Below are 23,862 nucleotides of genomic sequence, written 5' to 3' on the forward strand. Positions count from 1 at the left end.
GAAAGTGGTCACGGTGACGTCTCGGTCGCAACGTCATGGTTACGTGCCAGACAGCCAATCCGACCACCCCCATTACAGAGTATGTTTGACTGGCTCACAGAACTGGGAAGCGCTCCGATGATCATATATCGTTTATACATAATGTACGCTCGCCCCCCCGGTCGCTGGAATTGTTTTGTGGTCATCCATCAGCTTTTATCGAATTCCCTACCACTGGCTTTATTCACAGCAACCCCCACAGTATCACCATGGCCACGGTCATTGCCGAAGGGCTTGAGAAAGCTCACGAAGCCGTTAAGACGGCGTCATCTAAGAACAAGAAGACGGTCGACTTGGAACGCAACCTGGTCGATGTCACCACTGAGCAGCGTCAGACCACCGACCACGGCGTACCCATTAGCAATACCGACAATTGGCTGCGGTCAGTCGACGACCGTCGCACAGGTCCATCGTTGCTAGAGGATCAGATTGCGCGCGAGAAGGTACTTCGACATGCCTGCGCTGATTATCGTGGAGAGGTATGCAGTGGCTGATCGTATCCTAGATTCACCGATTCGACCACGAGCGGATTCCCGAGCGTGTCGTCCATGCCCGTGGAACCGGCGCTTTCGGAAACTTTAAGCTACTCGAAAGCTGTGAGGACGTGACCTACGCCAAGGTCCTAACCGACACATCGCGGAATACACCGGTCTTCGTCCGCTTTTCCACCGTGCAGGGCAGCAAGGGAAGCGCCGACACGGTGCGTGATGTTCGTGGATTCGCAACCAAATTTTACACAGACGAGGGTAATTGGGACCTGGTTGGAAACAACATCCCGGTCTTCTTCATCCAGGACGCTATCAAGTTCACTGATTTCGGTACGTCCATCCCAGTCCATTTTCTTATCCCTGACTTGACTAATTGGCGCAGTCCACGCTGTGAAGCCTGAGCCCCATAATGAGGTCCCTCAAGCGCAGACCGCGCACAACAACTTCTGGGACTTTTGCTATTTGCACCCAGAAGCCACTCACATGTTCATGTGGGCTATGTCGGACCGCGCCATTCCACGGTCCTATCGGATGATGCAAGGGTTTGGTGTCAACACTTTTTCGCTTATCAATAAGGAGGGCAAGCGCCACTTTGTCAAGTTTATTTGGACGCCTCACCTAGGCGTGCATTCATTCGTCTGGGATGAAGCTCTGAAGCTGGCGGGTCAAGACCCGGATTTCCACCGCAAGGATCTGATGGAGGCCATTGACAACGGCGCATATCCGAAATGGGACCTGTCTATCCAGACCATCCCTGAAGAGAAACAGGATGACTTCGAGTTCGACATTCTCGATGCGACCAAGATCTGGCCAGAGGATCTGGTCCCTCCCCGCACCATTGGTGTGTTGGAACTCAACCGCAACGTGGATGAATTCTTCCCACAGACAGAGCAGGTTGCATTCTGTACATCACACATTGTTCCCGGTATCGACTTCTCCGATGACCCTCTTCTTCAGGGCCGTAACTTCTCCTATTTCGACACCCAGATTAGCCGTCTCGGCATCAATTGGGAGGAGTTGCCCATCAACCGCCCCGTCTGCCCCGTGCTGAACCACAACCGCGACGGTGCCATGAAACACCGCATCACTAAGGGTACCGTCAACTACTGGCCCAACCGCTTCGAGGCGGCAAAGCCGGACGAGCCTGCTCCCCAGGGTGGCGGCTTCGAGTCATACCCCGAGCCGGTACAAGGCCGCAAGAGGCGCGCGTTGAGCCCCAAGTTCCGCGAACATCATTCCCAGGCCCAACTCTTCTACAACTCCATGTCGGAGCACGAGAAGCTGCACATTGTCAAGGCTTTTGGGTTTGAGCTCGACCACTGCGATGACCCAATCGTCTACGAGCGCCTGGCCGGCAAGCGCCTGGCGGAGATCGACCTGACCCTAGCGCAGCAGGTGGCGGAAGTCGTGGGCGCCCCGATTCCTCAAAAGGCCCTCATGGCCAACCATGGCCGGAAGACGATCCATGTTTCCCAGACCGAATTTCCCCCCAAGTCTCCGACCATCGCCAGTCGGCGCATTGCCATCATAATTGGCGACGGATACGACCCGGTGGCCTTCAAGGGCATTCAGACCGCTGTAAAGGTGGCGGGTGCTCTGCCGTTTGTTATCGGCACCAAGCGGTCGCCCATCTATGCCGACGGGGAATCGAAGGAGACATCGCAGGGCATCATCGCCGACCACCAGTATGATGGACAGCGATCAACCATGTTTGATGCCACGTTCATTCCCGGTGGCCCGCATGTGGAGACGCTCCGGAAGAACGGGCAGATGCGGTACTGGATCGCCGAGACGTTTGGCCACCTGAAGCCACTGGCTGGCACAGGTGAAGCGGCCGAGCTAATCAAGGAGGCGCTGGGTAGCGTGCTAGACGTGCAAGTGGCCACCAGCTCCAAGCCACAGCCCGTGGAATGGTATGGCGTGGTCACGGCTGGTGGCGTGCAGAAGCCGGAGAGCTTCAAGGAAAGCGTGCAGATCGCGAAGGGCGCCAAGGATTTCGTGGGCATGTTCTTCTACCAGATTGCGCAGCACCGGAACTACCAGCGCGAGTTGGATGGGCTGAGCTCGACGGTCGCCTGGTAAACAGCCTCAATCCTTTTAACTCGGATGAGGGTGTAAATTGTAATGATGGGATGGTCTGTGATCATGAGAAATGAGTAATTAATTGTCTGCAAATGTATGTTAGGATAATGACTACTTAATGCACTTATCAGAAGGATTGAAGCATACCTCGTAAGAGTAACATCTCACACCCCCGAATCATCTTCGCGATGGGTCAAGTACATTACAAGCGGATGAATTGTATCACGTCGGGGCGCCCCTGACTGCTAGTAGTAAGCACTTACCTCGCTAACACAACATGTGTGTAGCAACCCTGCAACAGGGGCTAGGATAGAAGATCCAGGATGCGAATCTTTATACGTATTACAACTGGTTATCATCATTGAAGTTTTTAATTCAGTGTTATGAATAGTGGTCCAATTTAGTAGATAGCATCCGACGCTCCCAACCGTCAACTCAAAGATCAATACGTGTTCAAAGCGTCGCAGATAGATGAATATGCGTCGATAACCTAAGTTGTTATAGTTAAATTACATATCTAACGGTCTACAGTACACAATCACAACTAAGATCCGACCAAAAGTAAATTAATGCCATCCGTCTGATATACAGATACTACCCCGCTCTACTAACTCCATATTCTCAATCGGGCGACAGTAAATAGATCGACAATACATTACATCTACAGTGAGAGTATGTTGCACAGTATCGTTCCTTGTGCAATGAATTCTGCAATTCAGGGGGGAAAGTGTGGTTCCTGCAGTCCAAAGTAAGAAAAAGGGAAAGGGCAGTGCCAGCCACTCAATTTCGGCTTTATCAGGGAATACGAAGGCGCGGAGTTTAAAAAAGGTGGGAGGGAGGGTTCATTCTTTCCCGCATTGAACAAAGAGTCAATCGTGCTGTGTTGATTGGGCGGGGAGATAGAGAGTTGAAAATAAGTACTAGGTATGAAGTTGGTTAGTCTCTATTGAACTAGTTAGTTATGGCTAGTTACAAAGTGGTTAGATGGTTAACCGCCAGGCTTGATAAGGCGCCCAGTGGAGCCCCCTTGCGTCGAGCAAAAACAAGTTATCGTGTGAGGATGACGAATTCTAACATTGATAAGAAAGGAAGCACAAAGTGCGACGTGGGAAGCAATATAGGGAGGTCTACTTATGGGGAGAGAATAGAATGGGCTGATGGGAGGGAAGGGACTGTTAGTATCCTGTGGCAGTCGAGATTTTGAGTTTGGACCTGAGCAGTTGAGGATTGAATTATTATTATTATTATGCATGGGGGAATCTCTGCCAAGATGAAACTACGAGAAGTGGCGGTGCGAGGAGAAGAGAAATTAATTGATTGGAGAAATGGAGAAACAGAGAGTGAGTAAGAGCGAGAAAGAGACAGAGGGAGTGTGATTCTGACAGGTCTTTCCCACTCTACCCTACTTTTCTTTCCTTTTTTTCCTCATATTCTATCCGCATAAGCTAATAGCCCCATGCGTTATCAATCGAGTGTCTATTGGTCCACGCTGCATCCTGTCCACCTGAAACCAGCCCAATCCTGCGCCAGCATCAATTGCCTGTCATCAGAAACCTCACCATCCCCCGTTTGCCCCGTTCCCTGGTTCCTGACCAGCTGGCTATATATAGCATGCCTGTTTTTCAAAATGATCCAAAGTATTGAAAAGTCGCCCACTCACAGACCATCGGGGGATCTGCTTGACTTAGTGTACTAGTAAGTAGTAGCAGTAGTCGAGTTGGTGTTGTTGTTATTGTTGTCATGTAATGGATCCGGTTCATTCTCCGGGATTCTCTTTGGGGCGGCTAAGACTGAACCGAACTGAACCCCCGTTGATCGAAGATTCGGTCATCTCGGCCATAAACTAACTAGCAGTATTTGTGAGACACGATGGCAAACTGGATACCCATTAACACTTCTATTTAACCAGGGTCTCCTCCGACATTCCTCTGTCTGTCTTGATTTCTTCTATCATTCTTCTATCATTCTTCTATCATTCTTCTATCATTAAATTTCCAATTGATACCCTTTCCCCTTCTTAATCTATCATCTCTACAACCATGCGTCTCTCTTACGCCGTGTCTCTTCTGCCTCTGGCTGCCTTCGTCGGCGGTTAGTCTACACTCTTATCTTCCCAGTCAATTCTCCGATACAGTCATCTAACTTCTCACTAGCTCTTGAGGTCACCTCCCCCAAGAAGGGCGAAGATGTCGATCTCTCCAGCTCCTTCACCGTGACCTGGGATTCCGTCTCGTATGTCCCGTCCCCTCTTTGCCTTATCAGCCCTAAATCACACCACATACTAACCACCATGCACAGGACTGACCCCTCCACCTTCGACCTCTACCTGGTCAACAACGCCGTCTACCCCACTGTAGAGAAGAAGGTCGCCTCTGATGTCGACACCTCCAAGGGATCCTACACTGTGTCCGGCCTGTCCGGCGTCACCGATGGGTATGTTCCTCCACTTCTCTACACTTCATCCACCATCACCACCATACTAATAACGTAAACAGCTCCGGCTACCAAATCAACCTCCTCTCCACCTCCTCCACGAACAGCGGTATCCTCGCGCAGTCCGAGCAGTTCACCGTCGAGGGTGCTTCCAGCTCCACCACCACCGCCAGCGCCTCCATGACTACCTCCGCCTCTTCTTCTTCCTCTTCCTCTACTGGCACTTCTACTGGTACTGATACCTCCTCCACCTCTTCTTCATCCTCCACTGGATCCAGCTCCATCACCACTGCAAGCTCCAGCACAAGCTCCACCTCCAGCAGCAGCACCAGCAAACTAACCACTACTACCTCGGGCGCTAACACTTTGTCGACTACAGCATCCTCCACTCGTTCTGCCTCTGCCTCGGGTACTTCTGCTGCCTCTGCCAGCGGTACCGAGACTACTGCCCCCGTCTCCACCGGCGCCGGTATGGCTCTTACTGCGCCGATGTCTGTTGCTGCGGGCTTGGTGATGGGTGTTGTGGCTATGCAGTTGTAAACCATCCCCAAAGCTTTCTATTTGTGGATGGCTGAGATGTAGTGCGGTGGGGTGAGGATGTGAATGAGTGACGGAGTTTCTCTTCTCGTCTTATCACCTAATTGGTGATTTGAAAGCAATGCCGCAGTTTTATTGCTTGTATAGATACATACTTTCTAGCCAAGCTAGTTATTACTTAATGGTTCTATAGCATATATCCATTACATTACTTTATATTATCACCGAGGAAGATCCCTGTAGATGGTATCCGTGGTTCGGCATTCTTTCTACAAAGTAGTAACGTAGGGTTCAAGCTGGATGGAATGGATTAAAATCCTTGGATTGTTGGTTCCGTTCCATGCGACCGGTCGAACCATGTGCGGTGCACGTTAGGCAGCGAGAGAAATATTGAGAGAAAAAGGATTCCCATGGCCCGGCAACTCCTACCGAAGAGTAGGCAAGGTAGATAGAATTCCCAATTCAGAACAAGTCCGAGAGTGAACCCAATTACTACAATGTGCACCTAGATGTTGATGATCCATGGGTCCCTCGGCGCTGGATGGACCCTTTCGGGAATGACCCCGACAGTCAGACACAACCCAGACCCTGTAGGGCATGGCAAATACCAGAAACTTTAGTTGTACTTGCCGGGAATTGAAAAATACAGGTAGGAAGTTTCGGATGTTGGTCACGGTATTGTTACCGTGTGTCGGGCAGCACCGAATGGGTTACTGCTTTGGGTAAAAATGGTGCTAAGTGACCCCACGGACCAGTTCAGAATCTTTTTCTTTTACTTTTTTTTTTTGTCACTTCGCTTGGATGGATGGATAATTTTTGGGTGAGATTGTGTCTTATGTCTTGGGTTATTTTTGTGTGTGTTTTTCTGTGCGTGTCTTGGAGTTATTAGAATAGATGGAGTTGTTTAAACTAGTTTGTGTGGATATATTATTCTAGTGTTGTCTGATTATCTTGTCACGCTGTCTTACTATAGTAAAACTAGTCTGATAAATAGTTACATATTGAGAGTAATAATATACATCATGTCTTAGAAGACATGGATACTAGGGCCAATTTCATTCCATTAATGGTCCGTCCTAAGCCAGCTAGCATGCTTGACTACCATAGATATCGACGTCACTATTCCAATATCCCCTGTGTCAGTTTCAAACATCTACCCAAATCCAGCAAGAGTAAAGATAGAGACTTACAAAGGCTCCTTCATACATCCTCGGCCATCCGCCGCACTATCCACCCAAACACCCACCCTCATCCCCTGGACCGGAAACTCCCCGTACCCCATCTCATCAATTACCGTGACAGACGGGTGATCATCGTCTCGCTGCAGCAGATCCGTCCACTTCTCGCCGGCATGTTTCCGACCCACGTACATGCGCTTCGTGGCTGGTCCGCCGTTGCTCATGACGCAGGCCAGCCCGGAGGGGTGAGCGGCGTTGCCGTAGCGGATGAAACCTTTCATTTATTAAAAACTGCATCGTAGAGAAGAAGGGACGGACTTACCAATGCAGTTGGGCTGGTCAAAGTAGTCTTGCTGTTCACCGTAAGCATACCATTTGCGCGCACGAATGAGAATCGGGAGTTGGCCTTCGCAGGCCGGGACTGGAAACTGGCCACCGTCGCAGCTGCCGTAGAGGTCGCCGTAGAAGACACATGGGTGGCCTCCTTGGCGGAGGAGGATTAGGGCGTAGGCGAGGGGTTTGAAGGAGGGTTCGACTATGTTCTGATAGATGTTAGCGCGGTGCTCGTCATCATATACTTAGTGAATGTATGTACTCACCTCCAGCATTTGCCCCGGTTGCTAAGTTGTCACATCAGTTCAGCACTTATCCATGTACCATCGTCACTCCACCATAGATGTACTCACCGTATCATGATTCGTAACAAACGTCTACACAAGACGCCCCATTAGTCTTTCCAAGTCCACCAATCAAGAGGAAAGATAACTCACCAACGCATTCCCCGGCCTAGCCTCCATCAACGTCCCCTTCAACACCCCCCTCAAATCCGCCCTCCTGGTTCTCGACAACCCCGAGAACCTCTCCACCAGCGGCACATCCACCACCGCAACCCGATACTCCATCTCCTCCAGATACCTCAGCAGCGCCCTCAACTCCCCACTCCAATACTCCCCAATGACAAACACCTTCCTATCCCCTGCCTGACATCTCACACAATCAATAAACTCCCTCTGAAACGCCGTTGAGAAATGCTTCGCCGCATCTAGCCGCATCCCACTCAGCGGCAGCACAGACATAATCCATTTCGCCCAGCGCAGCACATCCTCCCGAACCTCTGGGTGCGAGTAATCCAGATCCGCGAACATGAGGTAATCGTAGTTGCCGTTCTCATCTGTGCCGACATCCTGAGCCCAGTTCTTGTCCGGCCGGGAAGGGTCCAGGATCTTGTAGATTGCTTTGCGTTGGTGGGCGTCGTCCCAGTCTACTCCAGAGAAGTGGTGCCAGTGGTATTGCAGGGGACTGTAGGTGGTGCCCCGGCCGGGGAAGGTGAAAGATGTCCAGCCTGCAATTTCTTGGGGATCACCATCTTCAATATCTCGTCCTGAGGATACATGTCAGTAATCATGACCCTCACGCACGATAGATAGAAATGGGGAGAAATACGATCATCACCAACCCTCACACCCTCGAACCTCTCCACACCATCCGCTCCAGCCTTATGATTTAACACCGCATCCCATAATATCCCTACGTCCAGGGCACTCGCCTCCCTTACCAGATCCTCTAATTCCGCGCGCGTACCCCATTTCGTCCCCACCGCTCCCTTCTGATCAAACTCCCCCAGATCATATAAATCGTAGATATCATACCCGTTGCCGTTGGCATCCATGCCCTTGCATCCCGGTGGGATCCAGATGGTGGTTACACCGAGGGAGTGGATAGCGGGCAGGGCATGCTGGAGTCGGCGCCAGTGGCTGCGCTTATCTGGGGTGTTGGGGGTGGTAGGGACGTGCCATTCGAAGGCTTGAAAGAGAAGCGTGTTTTCCGTAGGGGAGTGCCATGACGGAAGGGATTCTATGGCGTTGGCTTTTTCTATTGATATGTTATTACTATGGGTTGATTTCTGGGTAACTGGGGGTGATTGGGTGGTCGCTAACCCTCTATTTGCTTTTGGGATTGAGTTTGGGATTTGGTGTGTTGTCGCCGGGTTTTGAAGCATGGGAGGAAGCTGAACATTTTGTTTGTCTGGGTTCTTGCTCTTCTTGTGCTTGGGGGTATTTTGTGGGTTTGTGGTGGTGGTGAGGATTTTTTTTACTGTGGCGAGGAAGAGGAATTAGCTAGTAGTTTACTGTGTTTGTGTCCATGTAGCTTGGATGGATGGTGGATGGTGGATGGTAGGTGAAGAGTAGATTGCAGCGACGGAGCTGAGCTCACAAAGAATGTTTAGAATAGCTAATGTGCCAACACTAAGAATAGCTGGCTTAGCTAGCTAGTCAGTTAGTTAACACGTTGTGCATGACTTCAGTTCAATTTTCTATGGGTCCTGAAGTGGGCCGTTTTGTCGCTGATGACCGAGTATTTTTAGCCCGGGCGGTTTTGCTCGGAACCCTACCGAGGCCGAACGGATTTGCCTCCAGATTAGTGTTGGGAGAAGATCAGCCAGCCACGGTGATCGTCAACAGCTGTTGGATGCAGGTACCCGTTTTGGCCATTGTCTGGATTTTAGTATGTAGGTGATCTATATATATATAGATGGTACTGGATTTTTAGTTGTCTCTATTCTGTTTATTGCTTAGTGCTGGATGACTAGTAACTAGTGTGGAAAAAGCGAGACGCGGTTACCGCGAGTATATGCAGGTGGTAGTGAATATTGTGAAGTGAATATATACAAAATACTAGGTAAGGGTATCGTTACTGCAAATACATACAAAGAACACTGAAACAGATAATATATCTCATCCCATCTGTAGCTATCAGCATATTACCACATCCCCACAAGCAGACCCGCCACCACAGACAGCACCAGGGAAAGCAAAGCATTGGAAGCTGCATCGGTCTTGATGCCCAGCGACAAAGCAGCCTCTGCTGCCGCTGCACCCTGCGTCTTCAAGGCGGCATAGGTGACATTCGCGACAGGAAGTCCGCACAGTCCACTGCCGGGCATCAGATCCGCCGGGAAGAACACGCGCGGCTCTCCTTTATCCATCGGAACCACGAGTTCACTCTGGGCATTGACCGTGTAGTTGATGCAGTTCAGAATCTCCGTCACGACCGTGCCGCCCGTGAAACTCACCGGCATCGAGAGGTTGTAAGCGCTGCTGTTGGTGCCCTGCGTGGATAGAAGCATGACCACTTGCCGGCCTTCGACTCCCTTGCGGAATCCCAGTTCACTGCCACCCTCGAAGACGGGGTACGTCTGAACATCCGGATAGTGATTGTCGAGTCGGTATGCGTGCTTCCGGATGGCATTCAACTTGCCGATCAATTTGTAAAGCTCAGAGTCGGTGTTGTACTCAGTGAGCCAGATCGCTTCTCGGTTCTTGGGACTGCCGGGGCCATCCAAATGCTGCTCCTGACCTTGATAAATCATGGGCACACCATCGGCGAGAAGAGTGAATGTAAGGATATTCTTCGCGAGCTAATGGGACAGAATGTTAGCTGGCGAATGCGTTTTAAGGGTTCATGGGTCCTTACAGCCATGTCCGGGTTCATGCTGGCAAATCGCGCGACATCGTGGTTTTCGGAGAACGAGGTTAAGGCGGTCACATCATGGCAGGAATTCTTCATCTCCTGGACTTGAGTGGCCAGGGCGCTGGTGTTGCCCAGGGTGAAGGCCTTCAACATGGCGTAGTAGACGGGATAATTCGGGAGACTGCCGATGTAGTTGTTCTGGTAATCGCAGATCGTGCTGACCTCTTGCTGCAGCACTTCGCCGGTCATGAAGATATCCACAGCATCGCCGAAATTCTTCAGAAAGCCTGGGTTCACATGCTTTGCTGCATCAATGCGGAGACCGTCAATGGAATAGGTGGATATGACATCCTTTGCCCAGTTGCTCAGCGTTTCTTGAACCTCGGCATGCTCGGTATACAGATCGGGCAGGGCCACGATGTTGTCACCGGTCTGGCACAGCTGGGCATTGGTGAAGTTATTCCAGTCGGTGATCTTACAGTACGGGTGATAGTAAGACGAGCTGTTGAAGGGGGTGAGGGTTGAGTAGTCGATGTGGGTGGCGGGGTCGGAGCCATTGGTGATGTAAGCCATGTTGTTGATGACCGTGTCCATCATCAGATACATGTCGCGAGCATGCAAGGCGTCACTCAGATCGAGCAGATCCTGATGCGTGCCAAAATGAGAGTTGAGGGAGTACAGATCCAAGGGCCAATAGCCGTGGTAGGCTTCTCCATACTCTACGCGACCTTCGACGTTTTCGATGATAGGGGAGATCATGACGGCATCAAAGCCCATTCCCTGGATGTAATCGAGGTGGTTGATCATGCCGCGCCAGGTGCCACCACAGTACAGACCCTCTGTAGTGTTGCAGGGGGAGGTGGTTGAGCCATCAGTGCGCGCGAAGCGATCCGTCATAGTCTGATAGACTGACCGAGACTTCCATTGCTCGGTGCTGGCAGCTAGCGACGACCCCAGCCAGCCAGCAAGATAGAGGACCCCAAGCCCGTGTCGCAGGGCTGACATTGAGACCATGGCTACAGTCACTGGGAAATGTAATTATGTCAATGATCCAGATGCTCACATGTACCTGCCGAGCAACTGCGGGGCCGACTTCGAGACACGATAAGGCGAATGTGGTATGCTGGGAGATAGCCGTTTACGCTAAAAAGGAAGGATACGGGCTCGGCAAGAGGTGAAAGAGTGACAAAAGAAGTGGGACCCAGATGTAGAGAAAGAATGGCGATGGTCAGATCCAAAGAGTGAAAAAATGAATGGCAAGGGAAAAAGCCCAGGAAGAGGGGGTCACTTCAGTGATGGATGCATTGGTTGATGTGACGAGAGCGAAAGAATGAGCGAGGAGGAAGGAAGGAAGGAAGGAAGGAAGGGAAAGGGAAGAAGAGGAGAAGAGAGGAGAGAAGAGGGGAAGCAAGAAGAAGTGGAATGCTGGGGAAGAGCTTGACTGAACATCAGGTGCAGGTGCAAAATGCCGGTGGAGCGAGCAGCAAGGGGACCGACCTCACTAACTGCATTCAGGCCGGATCCCCTGGATGGGGATGATAAACAGGTAAACTAGTCTGCTTTTTAGTTCAATTCGAGAGGGGACCAATGAGTGTGCAGTGCAGTGCATCTGGGTTAGTACTACTATCATATAACTCAAAGGTGGCGGGCGAAATTGCCACTCGGAGAAAAGGGTATAGATTGATAGATATGAGATGAATTATCCTCCTTATCATGATCACCACCATCTTCATCATCTGCCATGTGTGAAAGGCATCAGAGGCGTCGCCCAGATCCCTCGAAAGCCTGATCTTTAAGATTTTCCCGGAACCCCAGGGCGACTCCCGCGCAGGACCAGGAACCATTGATCCCTGCCGGTGGTGGCACCGAGGTTCCCTCTTGCAGCTTCCCCCAGATTATCTGACTAGAAGAATACCACTTCCTGGTTTGCCAGCTTGTCCTTCCCATTGGCTTCAAGAGAGGGGGCATTTCTCCTCACCCCCCTGCAGATGTCACCACTGGCGTCAACGGTGGCACGAGTTTCCCGGCGAAGGAATGGGCTTCTGGTCTCTCCAAGACCAAGCCTGTCACGCCGCCACGAGCTGGGGCTAATGCTTCTGCCAGGCACAAAGAGCGGCAGATGAGCCAACCGGCCATTCCGATGGGTCGGAATGGGGAAGAAGAGGGGGCCAGTGAGACATGTTCTTGACTAGTAGTTTAGTAGAACCATTCTGGTGTCTGCCCTACTTGGAATCTCCGGAAAGACACCGTTTTAGGCTATTTGGTGATCCAATGAAGATGGCCAGGGACTCCACCGCTGAACCCTGACCAAGTGAAGACTAGCCAATTAGTATAATTAGTTCATCAGGGGAACATTTTGTGAGCACTCGAGAATATGTGAGACAGTCAGACAACAGCGGATATACTGGTCCGAGAAAGCACGCAGCTGCTCCAACCCCCAAATTTTGGACGGAAATCGCGTGGGTGGACAAAGGGGAAATGAGAACGAGGGTAAAGCTTGGCTCAATCTTCTCGCCATGTTCCTTGACGGGTGACCCCAGATGCTTGGCAGGAGATAAGTGATTGAGATATTTTCCTCGTCTGCATAAGTTGACTGACTTCATAGACTTCATATCTAATGCAAGGTTCAGGCACACAGAGCAGCCCCGATAAGAGGAACACTGCCTGTCCGAGAGCAAATTTGATTTATCTTCTCATTATTCCTTTTTCCAGGCGAGCCAAGGTCCAACCGCCAGGGTCTTGGCGGCGGGCTTGGCTGGCAGGATTGGGAAAAGCGGCGTTGCCCGAATCACCAGCCTGGATTTCAAATTACCATCAGAACGCTGCAAGTTTCACAATACTGACAGTACCTTACCGCCAAGTGGGGACCAGGGAGCAAGAAAAAACAGGAATAAATCCTGATTATTGGAAACGGTGGTGTTGCTCGGAAATATTCTTGTTCGCTCTTTTGGGTGATCTCTGCCCTGGCTGATAATCAGTTTGCAGGAGACCATTGGCCAGCGAGGGATGGAAATAAAACCAAGTAAGACATGCATGGCCCGATTTCTCGTAGTGTGGTGTATCCGATCAGACCTTTAGCAGAAATCAGTAGTAGTCACCACTTAGGTCCTTCGTTAGTCCTCCGCGAGACTCAAAGAAGACTAGTCCCGTCTATCTAACTCGGTTCTGTGCTGTGTAAATTGTGAAAAGATAGCACACCGGGATGCCAAGGGTCCAAACTAGTCTACTTAGTAGTAGACCCTCTCTCTCCAAAAACCCAAGGTGGCTGCCAGCCTCACGGGAACCCGACCAAAGACCATCCAGATTTGAATCTGCGATCCCGTAAATCCTTCGCCGGAGACCCACTCCCGCCTGGCCAGGATGGCCTCCGTGGCTCCAACAAAACATTCTGGCATCTTACTGACTTTGTGTACCTTACGGGTCTGTGTGGCCTCGAAGGAGTGGAAAGTAGAAGTAGTATGCTTCTGCAGGGGCGAGCGTTGTTTATGGATGACATGCTGATCATTCCTCAGGCTCGTTGGAAAGAAAAGAATATAAGTGGCAAGGCCAGCGTCAAAATTTCCTGTTTCTTATTGCCTGTTATTTTTGTGTTTTTCGCTTTCTCCGCTGCGAGGGAGTAAAGAAAAAGTGACACAGAGGCTTGGCAGTCGAACCGGGCAAAAGAGCCAAAATAGCAGGCAAAGAGTGCAGGGGCCCGCTCTCGGTCGGTGACAGCTTTCTGGAAACTTTCAACCGGTCAGGATCGCTTCGGGATCAACCACGGAATCATCTCCGGGCTATGACTGGCTCGTCGGTATTTTTGGTCTTTTTCCTTTTCTTTGCCTTTCTTTTCTTTCTCTGACCCTTTTGCAGTTGGAGGCCCGAAGTCAACGCCACGGAAGTTGGCGGATTGAAGCTGATTGGGAATACTGTTGCCCCCAAAAATACACACATACCATATTCAGGAACAAACACACCACCAAGCCCGCTGCATGCATGGGATGGCTCACCTCCCCCTTCTGCGAGTAAAGGGCAGGAGACAAAGCTATAGGTCTGACCCTCTATACCAGAAAACTAAATTATACGAGAAATGACTACCAACTACCACCACTCTTACGGTATCAGCACCATCATTTCTCTCCAGTATACTACCACTACTAGACTACTAGCCGAATCCCAGTCCCTCCACCACCAATCGGGAGGGTCCGCCCTTATCAGACCCAAATTTCCTCCCAAAGAAATCGAGAAAAAAATGAGCTGCTTGATGACAGTAAGACATCACCTGCACTATTGTGTAGAGTGTCTTAGAAGAGGGCCAATAGAGTTTTTTCGTTACCGAGATTGGCTGCACGCCACCGTATTGCTGCCTCTTCAGGTATCGTCTGGCTTGGGCGTGAATACGACCTGGCACCCTTGGCCTAGTAGAGGTTACCGTCAGAAGCAACAGCAGTAGCAGCAGTAGCAGAAGAAGGGGTCTTCGCTTGTTTCCCATAGTACCAATATGGGCGATGGGAACATTAAGAAAGTCCTCGGAGGGACCAGGGAGGGTCCAGTTTTCGGGGGGACTAAAGGGAGGGTCGAGACTAGATCTCAAAGGGGATTGGTGAAGGCCTGGCGGTATCAAGTGGGCGGAAGAACCCTTCTTTTTAAGACATCCAGTGATCCAGTTCCAACTGCCCCCTTGAGTTCCACCGTAAAATGCCTACCGGTCCGAGAGGAAACCTACTATGCATCTAACGGCTCCGAATAGCCTACTCACTACTAGTATATACGAGAGTGGCTCATGGTTTTTTCAATGGGATGGCTGTCGGACCACCCAACGGTCCACTTCCGTTATCCATTTTTTATTCATTTTTTTTTTTTTTCTAACCCTTCTAAAATTTCAATTTTTCAATACTTATTTTTAAATTCCCTCTTTTGGTCTTTGCACCGCACTGCCGCGGTCTAGTCCACTCTTAGCAGGCAAAAAGTATTCCGTCATAGCCAAAGGGAAATCGCCCCTCCCTCTGGCTCTGGACAAGGCTAGAAGTCCCTCCGGCGTGGATTCGATAACTTACCCCCGGGGAACAAATCCTATACGAGTGAGCTGGCACCGGGGAGCCATTCAGAGTGGTCCTCCAGTCAGCTTGGGGTTATTATTAGCAAAATACACATCGACGAGACAAGACGAGACGTCTCGTCTGCTTCTTTTTTCTATTTTTCATTTCATCGTCCCTTAGTCCCTTCCCCTCGATCCACTATCGCGGATATCGATGTGTGCCCCCAATCCAGCCTCTCATTGCTGAGCCTCAGCATCGCTGCTAGTCTAGTAGTTCAGTACTATCTTACTATTAGTTGGACTGATTAGCTTTTTTCTCCATTTGGCTTTCTCGCCTTTGTCCTCATCATCCTTCCTTCCCCTCTGACACTTTCTCCTTCCTCCTATTCCTCGTATCATCTTTTCTCTTTCTCCTTCTCTCTTCCACTTCCTCTTCTCCCCTCTCTCGCTGGATCCATCTTATCTCTGATCTCATGCATCGTTTCTTGTTTTGATTGTTGTTGCATTGTGATTCCCCATAGATTTCACTCGTTAACGAAGCGTGCTGTGTTTCTCTCGTTATCTGCACCCTATCTATCGCTCGTTATCAGTCGCATTCATCATCCACCCAACCGACTATCATTGAGTGACCTGCCCAACCCAGCGAAGAGAGATCGCAGTCAACCGTGGTGACGAGGCAGAACCCATTCTTTCTCCCCAGCTTCTGGCCAACTCAACAATCTCGCATTGACCTGGCCCTACGTCTTGTTCCTGGTTTGTTGACCGGTGGTCATCCCGGGTCGACTCGACCTTCCCACCCAGCATGAAGTGGGCTATCTCCGGCACGCTGCTCGCCTGTTTCGCAACAACAGCAACGGCCTGGCCCTACGACGAGTCCCTCGTCGACTACAACTTCAATCAGAACCAGTCCGCCACTAATCCGGCGGACTATTGGGGAACATGGCCCAATCACACCGGGGACTACTTCCCCTCCCCGGAAAATTGGCGCTTCCCCGTCTATACCCTCTTTCTCGACCGCTTCGTCAACGGTGACCCCACGAACGACAACATCAATGGCACCCTGTTCGAGCACGACCTCCGCTCAAATCAGATGCGCCATGGTGGTGATGTTGCCGGCCTGCTGGACACCTTGGATTACTTGCAGGGCATGGGAATCAAGGTCGGTCTCCGTGGCTTGCGCGATGCTGCGATTTAATTACTAACATTCGTTTAGGGCCTCTATCTCGCCGGAACTATCCTGATGAACCAGCCCTGGGGATCTGACGGTTATTCGGCTTTGGATACGACTTTGCTCGATCAACACTATGGTAACCTGCAGACGTGGCGCAACGCCATCACGGAGATCCATAAGCGGGGGATGTATGTCATCTTCGATAACACCATCGCAACGTAAGTTAACCGCTGCCTTTTTCTGTTCCACACCCCAAAAATACTCACCTTCAATGTTTAGGATGGGCGATTTGATCGGATTTGATGGCTATCTGAACACCACTACCCCTTTCTCCGTGAAGGAACACCAGACGGTGTGGAAGACTGACCGCCGCTACGTGGACTTCCACATTGGCAATGACTATAACGACACATGCGATTACCCCCGCTTCTGGTTCGAGGATGGCTACCCCGTTCAAGCTTCAGTCACCGAGGAACTGGTCGGATGTTACAACAGCGACTTCGACCAGTATGGTGATATTGAGGCCTTTGGTGTCTTCCCCGATTGGCAACGTCAGCTGGCCAAATTCGCCTCCGTTCAGGATCGACTCCGTGAATGGGTTCCCTCCGTGCGCGAGCGTTTGATCCGCCACTCCTGCATTATTATCCAATCCCTTGATATTGACGGTTTCCGGTACGACAAGGCGACCCAGGCAACCGTTGACGCTCTCGGAGATATGTCCAATGCGTACCGCGAGTGTGCCCGCGCCGTTGGAAAGGAAAACTTCTTCATTGCGGGCGAAATTACGGGTGGTAATACCTTTGGTTCTATCTACCTGGGCCGAGGTAGACAGCCAAATCAGTTTCCTGACTCGGCGGAGGCAGCCATGAAGCTGACCAACACTTCTGACGCCCAGTATTTCCTGCGTGAAGTAGGACATGAGGCGATCGACGGCGCAGCCTTCCACTACTCCATTTACCGAGCGCTGACCCGCTTCCTGGGCATGGATGGTAATCTGGCTGCCGGTTACGATGTGCCGGTCGACTGGGTTGATGCCTGGAATCTCATGCTGCAGTCGAATGATCTCGTCAATGCGAATACCGGCAAGTTCGACCCCCGCCACATGTACGGGGCTACCAACCAGGATGTCTTCCGTTGGCCTACTGTGGAAAAGGGCGTGGAGCGCCAGTTACTTGGATTGTACATCACGACTCTTCTGCTCCCCGGAATCCCACTCCTTCTCTGGGGCGAGGAACAGGCGTTTTACGTTCTAGATGCCACGGCATCCAACTACATCTACGGTCGGCAGGCCATGTCTCCTGCCACCGCTTGGAGGGATCATGGCTGTTTCTCCTTGGAATCATCTCAGTACTATAACTGGCCCATTGAGTCTGGCCGCCAGGGCTGCCATGACCCCACAGTGGCCTACGATCATCGTGACCCGTCTCATCCTGTGCGCAATATCATTAAGCACATGTATCAGATGCGCGAACAGTTCCCTGTTCTCAATGATGGCTATACTATTCAAAAGCTCTCGAATCACACCGAAGACGTGTATTATCTCGGTTCCAATGGCACAGCCACCGAGACAGGACTCTGGTCCATCCTCCGTGATGTGAACGCCGATGTGCAGGATTTGGGTTCGGATGCAAATAACCAGCCCGTCTGGCTGGTTTACCACAACACGAACCGCACCATTGATTATAAGTTTGACTGCTCGGATAATGATACAGCTCTCATTGCCCCCTTTGATAGTGGCACCTGGGTCAAAAACCTGTTCCACCCGTATGACGAGCACCAGCTGATCGATTCCCCCACTAAGTTGGGATTGAACGGCTCGACTGCATACAGTGGCTGCTTGGCTAATATGACCATGGACGCCTATGAATTCCGGGCATACGTGCCTAAAACCCGCTTTACTAAACCCAGGCCGATGATCACGAAGTTCACTCCGGGACACGATGTCCCGATCCGCTCGACCGTGGCCCCGAACGCAGACGAGAATGTGGAGGTCGAAATCTACTTCTCTGAAGAAATGGATTGCGACTCGGTGACAAAGTCAATTACCCTTTCGTCGTCGACCGAAATTGGAAAGGTCCCGTCCGTCGATTCTAACAGTGTCAACTGCAAGTCAGTCCCCGCTACTAACACCAGCTGGACCGGCCAGATCCCCGGCGTGTGGCTGTGGGCTGCCAACCTGACAGGCGTTTACAACGGCATTCATCGTCTTACTGTCAACAATGTCAGCACAGAGAGTGGGAACGCGACCACCAATGCGGTCGACCATTTCCTCTTCCGCATCGGCCAGATCGATAATCCCATGATTTTCAGCAGTGCAAACTATTCGAGTAGTTTGCTCCATGAGGAATCCAACGGTACTCTTTTCATCCAGCACCACGCCGCTGGTGCTGATAAGTATCGCTATTCAACCAATTGGGGAACCACTTTCTCCGACTGGATGGACTACAAGGGTGGAAACGACACTATTGAGGAACTCGAATGGTCAGGAACCAAGAGACAGTCTTGGAAAGGAAACCATGTCCGCGTCGAGTATTGGAGTCGGTGGACCGGCAGCAGCGACTACGTCCAAGAGGGAGACGCGGGCTGGGACGAGAATGTCCCACGCCGTTTCCCTCACGTCTTCTTCAACGGTCCTTACAACCAGTATGGATATGATGCAGGTCTGGACAACGTGGTCCGGCAGGACAGTGTAGACGGTCTCTGGAAATACCATTTCACCGCGGAATGGCCTGCTCAGGCTCAATTGAACATCTGGGGCATGAACCCTGACGGGGAGCCTGACCAAAGTTGGGTCCTAGGTGACGCTGACAATGATTCCGTTCTCGATCGCATGCCGCCCTCTTCGCTATCCGCCACACTGATTAACATCACTGAACATCCTCCCTCTCCCTACATCTCGTGGAATATCTTCATTGATGACGGGACCATGCGCTTCCAGCTGTTCCCTGTCGGGCATCAGAATACCCAGATCGCCATGTATGTGCTCTTTTGGATCATCCCCGTCATCACGGGCGCAGCCGGTGTGTGGGCTTTCATGAAGTCTTTCTACAAGGTCAAATTCAACCAGGTTGGTGTGAGCGAGAAGCACCAGATGATCCCATTGGCTTTGCGCCGGAAGTTCAAGCGCAATCGTGGCATGGATGAGGAAAATTCAAACCCTCTAATGCGTCTGGCAAACAAGTCCGGGTTCCTCCAGACCGACACGGCGATTGGCGGTGCTGCTAGCGGCAAGCGTCGCATGGTTCTGATTGCCACCATGGAGTACGACATTGAGGATTGGGCCATCAAGATCAAGATTGGTGGCCTTGGTGTCATGGCGCAACTCATGGGTAAGACTCTGGGTCATCAAGACTTGATCTGGGTGGTGCCCTGCGTCGGGGGCGTTGATTACCCCGTGGATAAACCCGCAGAGCCCATGCACGTCACCATTCTTGGCAATTCATACGAAGTCCAGGTCCAGTACCACGTCTTGAATAACATCACCTACGTTTTGCTGGATGCCCCTGTGTTCCGTCAACAGTCCAAGTCAGAGCCTTACCCCGCCCGCATGGACGACCTGAACAGCGCCATTTACTACTCCGCCTGGAATCAGTGCATTGCTGAGGCCTGCAAGAGATTCCCGATCGACCTCTATCATATCAACGATTACCACGGTTCCCTGGCTCCTCTGTATCTACTCCCAGATACAGTGCCTGCCTGTCTTTCCCTGCACAACGCCGAATTCCAAGGTCTGTGGCCCATGCGGACGCAGAAAGAAAAGGAGGAAGTTTGCTCTGTGTTCAACCTGGATATCGAGACCGTGAGGCATTACGTGCAGTTCGGCGAGGTGTTCAACTTGCTCCACTCGGGTGCTAGCTATCTTCGTGTTCACCAACAGGGTTTCGGTGCTGTCGGTGTGTCAAAGAAGTATGGAAAGCGGTCCTACGCGCGTTACCCCATTTTCTGGGGTCTCCGAAAGGTTGGAAACCTACCTAACCCTGATCCGTCCGATGTCGGTGAATGGAGCAAGGAACAGGCTAGCGCTATGGGTGATAATGTGACCGTGGATCCGACTTACGAAGCTGGACGAGGTGACCTCAAGCGTCAAGCTCAGGAGTGGGCCGGTCTGGAACAAAACCCTGACGCCGATTTGCTTGTCTTCGTTGGTCGTTGGTCGATGCAGAAGGGTGTTGATTTGATCGCCGACGTCATGCCTGCTGTCCTGGAAGCGCGCCCCAATGTTCAGCTCATTTGTGTTGGACCGGTCATCGATCTCTACGGTAAATTCGCGGCCCTCAAACTGGACCATATGATGAAGGTCTACCCCGGACGAGTGTTTTCCAGGCCCGAATTCACGGCATTGCCCCCCTACATCTTCTCTGGTGCTGAATTCGCGCTGATTCCCTCTCGTGACGAGCCCTTTGGTCTGGTCGCCGTCGAGTTCGGACGTAAGGGAGCTTTGGGTATCGGTGCCCGGGTTGGTGGTCTCGGTCAGATGCCAGGTTGGTGGTACAATGTGGAATCGACTTCTACTTCTCATTTGCTCGTTCAATTCAAGCTGGCTATCGACGCGGCGCTCAGTTCGAAAACGGAAACTCGTGCCATGATGCGTGCCCGGTCCGCCAAACAGCGCTTCCCGGTGGCCCAGTGGGTGGAAGACTTGGAGATCTTGCAAACCACCGCCATCCAAGTGCACAACAAGGAATTGGTCAAACATAATGGTCGACCCTTCACCCCGTCTGGAACTACCACGCCGAGTGGCATCTTGAGCCAGCCGTCAAGCCCACTGATGCCCCCGGGAATGCAGACCCCCATGGCCCATTCTCGGGACAGCAGCTATTCGAACCTGAACCGTCTCAGTGAATATGTCACAGATCCGAAAACAAACTACAGTCGCGATATCAGCCCCAGCGGTACTGAAAAGCCGCGGTCCGGTCTGCAACGGCAGCTCTCACTTGGTGTTCGCTCCGGACCTGGTCATCAAGAGCGCCGTGGCCGTCGTGGACGCCAACGCGACAGTATCCCCGAACACGAAGACACGGCCGGGGCCATGACTGACGTTGAAGAAGACCACGAGGATATTGGCGATCAGCAGGACGCGGACGACGAGTACACTCTCACCCCGGCCCAGGTCGAGGAAGGACGTCGCTTGCAGGCGGTCCAGCAGCAGGGAGTTGGTATGGCCACGAGCCCGGGCATTCGCCGTTATAGTCAAGACTCCTTGCATCCGCGACAGCTTCCTAGCAGCCCTGGACCCGTTCCCACTCCTACACAGAGCCTCCTCCCGCCACCCAGGCTTGGGGATGCCGGTAGCCGACTCAGTAGCGCATCTGTTCTATCTCTGGACTCGGTCGTTGGCACCAAGACGGACTTTAAGCTGCAGAAGGTCGACCCCTTCTTCACCGATTCTACCGGCGAGTACTACAAGGCATTCGACAAGAAGCTGACCGGCTTGAACGGCTCGAATTCCGAATCCCAGCTTTGCATTGAAGAATATCTCATTAAGAGTGAAAAGGAATGGTTCGACAAGTTCCGCGATGCTCGACTGGGTCGTCTGAAGTCCCCCGCTTCGTCCGTCTTCCGGGACAAACATGGTGCCTCCCCCGTTGGTTCATACTACGATGACACTGGCTCTCGGGTGAGTGGCGACGATGATCGAGAGTCTCGTGATACGGAAGACGACGAGTTCCTCCTGGGTAAGGATTACGTGCCTCCGACGGGTCTGCGCAAGTGGATGCAGATTCGTGTCGGAGACTGGCCAGTCTACTCGTTGTTCCTTGCCTTGGGTCAGATCATTGCAGCAAACTCTTACCAGGTGACCTTGCTTACCGGTGAGGTCGGTGAGACGGCCGAGAAGCTTTATGGTATCGCTACCACCTACCTGATCACCTCAATCCTCTGGTGGCTCGTGTTCCGTTACTTCAAATCGGTAGTTTGCCTCTCGGCTCCCTGGTTTTTCTATGGCCTTGCCTTCCTCCTGATCGGCTCCGCCCACTTCGAACCCAACTCATTCAACCGGGGTTGGATCCAGAACATCGGCAGTGGATGCTACGCCGCTGCCTCCTCTAGCGGTTCCATCTTTTTCGCCCTGAACTTTGGTGATGAAGGTGGTGCGCCGGTTGAAACCTGGATCTTCCGGGCCTGTCTCATCCAGGGTATCCAGTCGGCTTATATTATCGGACTCTGGTACTGGGGTTCTACCCTGACCAAGGCATCCAGCCAGGGTTTGTTGACCTCGACGAACAATATCGCCAACAGCTGGAAGATGACGTGAGTATATTCAAGCCCCTGATTCATCGATCAATCAGCCATCTAGTCAGTCATTCGGCTCGCTAACAATGATCTCCTCTAGTGCCATCTGTTACCCGATTGCAATCTTCCTCTGGGCTGTTGGATTGTTGCTGCTCTTCGGACTTCCCAATTACTATCGCCAGACCCCTGGAAAGGTGGCCTCCTTCTACAAGTCCGTATTCCGCCGCAAGATCGTCCTCTGGAACTTCGTTGCCGTCATCCTGCAAAACTTCTTCCTTAGCGCACCTTACGGTCGCAACTGGGGCTGTAAGTCTATCTCTTCCCGCCATATCTTGTCGAACTGGCAAGCTAACTCTACTCTGCAGTCCTTTGGTCTTCCAACCACGCTAAGGCCTGGCAAATCGTCATCCTATGTATCGTCTTTTACGGGTTCGTCTGGGCGGGCTTCCTGTTCGTCGTCAGCCGCTATTTCAAATCCCACAGTTGGTTCCTGCCCGTGTTTGCGTGCGGACTCGGGGCGCCTCGCTTCATACAAATCTGGTGGGGTGTCTCGGGCATTGGCTACTTCCTTCCCTGGGTCTCCGGAGGCTATCTCGGCGGAGCTCTGGCCTCACGGAGTCTCTGGCTCTGGCTGGGTGTGTTGGATTCGATCCAGGGTCTCGGGTTCGGTATTATCCTGTTGCAGACCCTGACCCGCATGCACATGCTGTTCACCTTGATCTGCTCGCAGGTGCTTGGTTCCATCGCCACCATCTGTGCCCGAGCGTTTGCCCCGAATAACGTCGGGCCCGGTCCTGTGTCGCCGGACCCTACCTTTGGAGGAAGTGCAGTGGCCAATGCGTGGTTCTGGGTGGCCCTGTTTTGTCAGCTGCTGGTGTGTGCTGGCTTCCTCCTCTTCTTCCGGAAAGAGCAGCTTTCCAAACCTTGAACGCCTTAATGATGTGGTGGTGCGCTTGAGCACCACTGGGCATGAACATTATACATACGTCCCCACCATTCTTTCCTTCTTACCTTCCTTCCTTACCTACCTACCTACCTACCTACCTACCTACCTACCTACACCCCTTGGATATACTCTTACTGTCTGTCATAATATAATCTTTTCTGTATGTATATAGAAGGTCGCATGATGAACCGGATAAGGTTCCGGTCGTCTCATTGAATACCATTTTGGGATTGGAAAACAGATCCCTGCAGATTCATCTGCTGTTAATA

General features: G+C 51.8%; 5 protein-coding genes across 5 annotated transcripts; 3 read left to right on the forward strand and 2 right to left on the reverse strand.

The window, feature by feature from the left end:
• Nucleotides 1-248: 248 nt before the first annotated feature.
• On the forward strand, nt 249-2,609 carry catA (catalase catA; the record flags this gene model as incomplete). Its single annotated transcript, XM_035506265.1, has 3 exons — nt 249-482; nt 545-857; nt 910-2,609. 3 exons carry the CDS (start codon nt 249-251, stop codon nt 2,607-2,609), a joined length of 2,247 nt encoding a protein of 748 aa, XP_035362158.1.
• Nucleotides 2,610-4,648: 2,039 nt separating this feature from the next.
• Nucleotides 4,649-5,582, forward strand: AtWU_11164 (GPI anchored serine-threonine rich family protein; the record flags this gene model as incomplete). Its single annotated transcript, XM_035506266.1, has 4 exons — nt 4,649-4,700; nt 4,763-4,841; nt 4,908-5,042; nt 5,105-5,582. 4 exons carry the CDS (start codon nt 4,649-4,651, stop codon nt 5,580-5,582), a joined length of 744 nt encoding a protein of 247 aa, XP_035362159.1.
• Nucleotides 5,583-6,664: 1,082 nt separating this feature from the next.
• Nucleotides 6,665-8,773, reverse strand: AtWU_11165 (alpha-amylase; the record flags this gene model as incomplete). Its single annotated transcript, XM_035506267.1, has 8 exons — nt 6,665-6,698; nt 6,770-7,031; nt 7,080-7,299; nt 7,357-7,377; nt 7,444-7,467; nt 7,528-8,138; nt 8,201-8,629; nt 8,695-8,773. 8 exons carry the CDS (start codon nt 8,771-8,773, stop codon nt 6,665-6,667), a joined length of 1,680 nt encoding a protein of 559 aa, XP_035362160.1.
• A 745-nt stretch (nt 8,774-9,518) lies between these two features.
• Nucleotides 9,519-11,242, reverse strand: AtWU_11166 (alpha-amylase; the record flags this gene model as incomplete). Its single annotated transcript, XM_035506268.1, has 2 exons — nt 9,519-10,175; nt 10,232-11,242. 2 exons carry the CDS (start codon nt 11,240-11,242, stop codon nt 9,519-9,521), a joined length of 1,668 nt encoding a protein of 555 aa, XP_035362161.1.
• A 4,805-nt stretch (nt 11,243-16,047) lies between these two features.
• Nucleotides 16,048-23,575, forward strand: ags1 (alpha-1,3-glucan synthase Ags1; the record flags this gene model as incomplete). The annotated part of the gene is made up of 5 exons (XM_035506269.1): nt 16,048-16,404; nt 16,459-16,634; nt 16,696-22,665; nt 22,748-22,953; nt 23,013-23,575. 5 exons carry the CDS (start codon nt 16,048-16,050, stop codon nt 23,573-23,575), a joined length of 7,272 nt encoding a protein of 2,423 aa, XP_035362162.1.
• Between the last annotated feature and the right edge of the window lie 287 nt (nt 23,576-23,862).

The sequence above is a fragment of the Aspergillus tubingensis genome (assembly GCF_013340325.1).
Source record: "Aspergillus tubingensis WU-2223L DNA, scaffold_15, whole genome shotgun sequence".
In the NCBI taxonomy this organism is placed as follows: domain Eukaryota; kingdom Fungi; phylum Ascomycota; class Eurotiomycetes; order Eurotiales; family Aspergillaceae; genus Aspergillus; species Aspergillus tubingensis.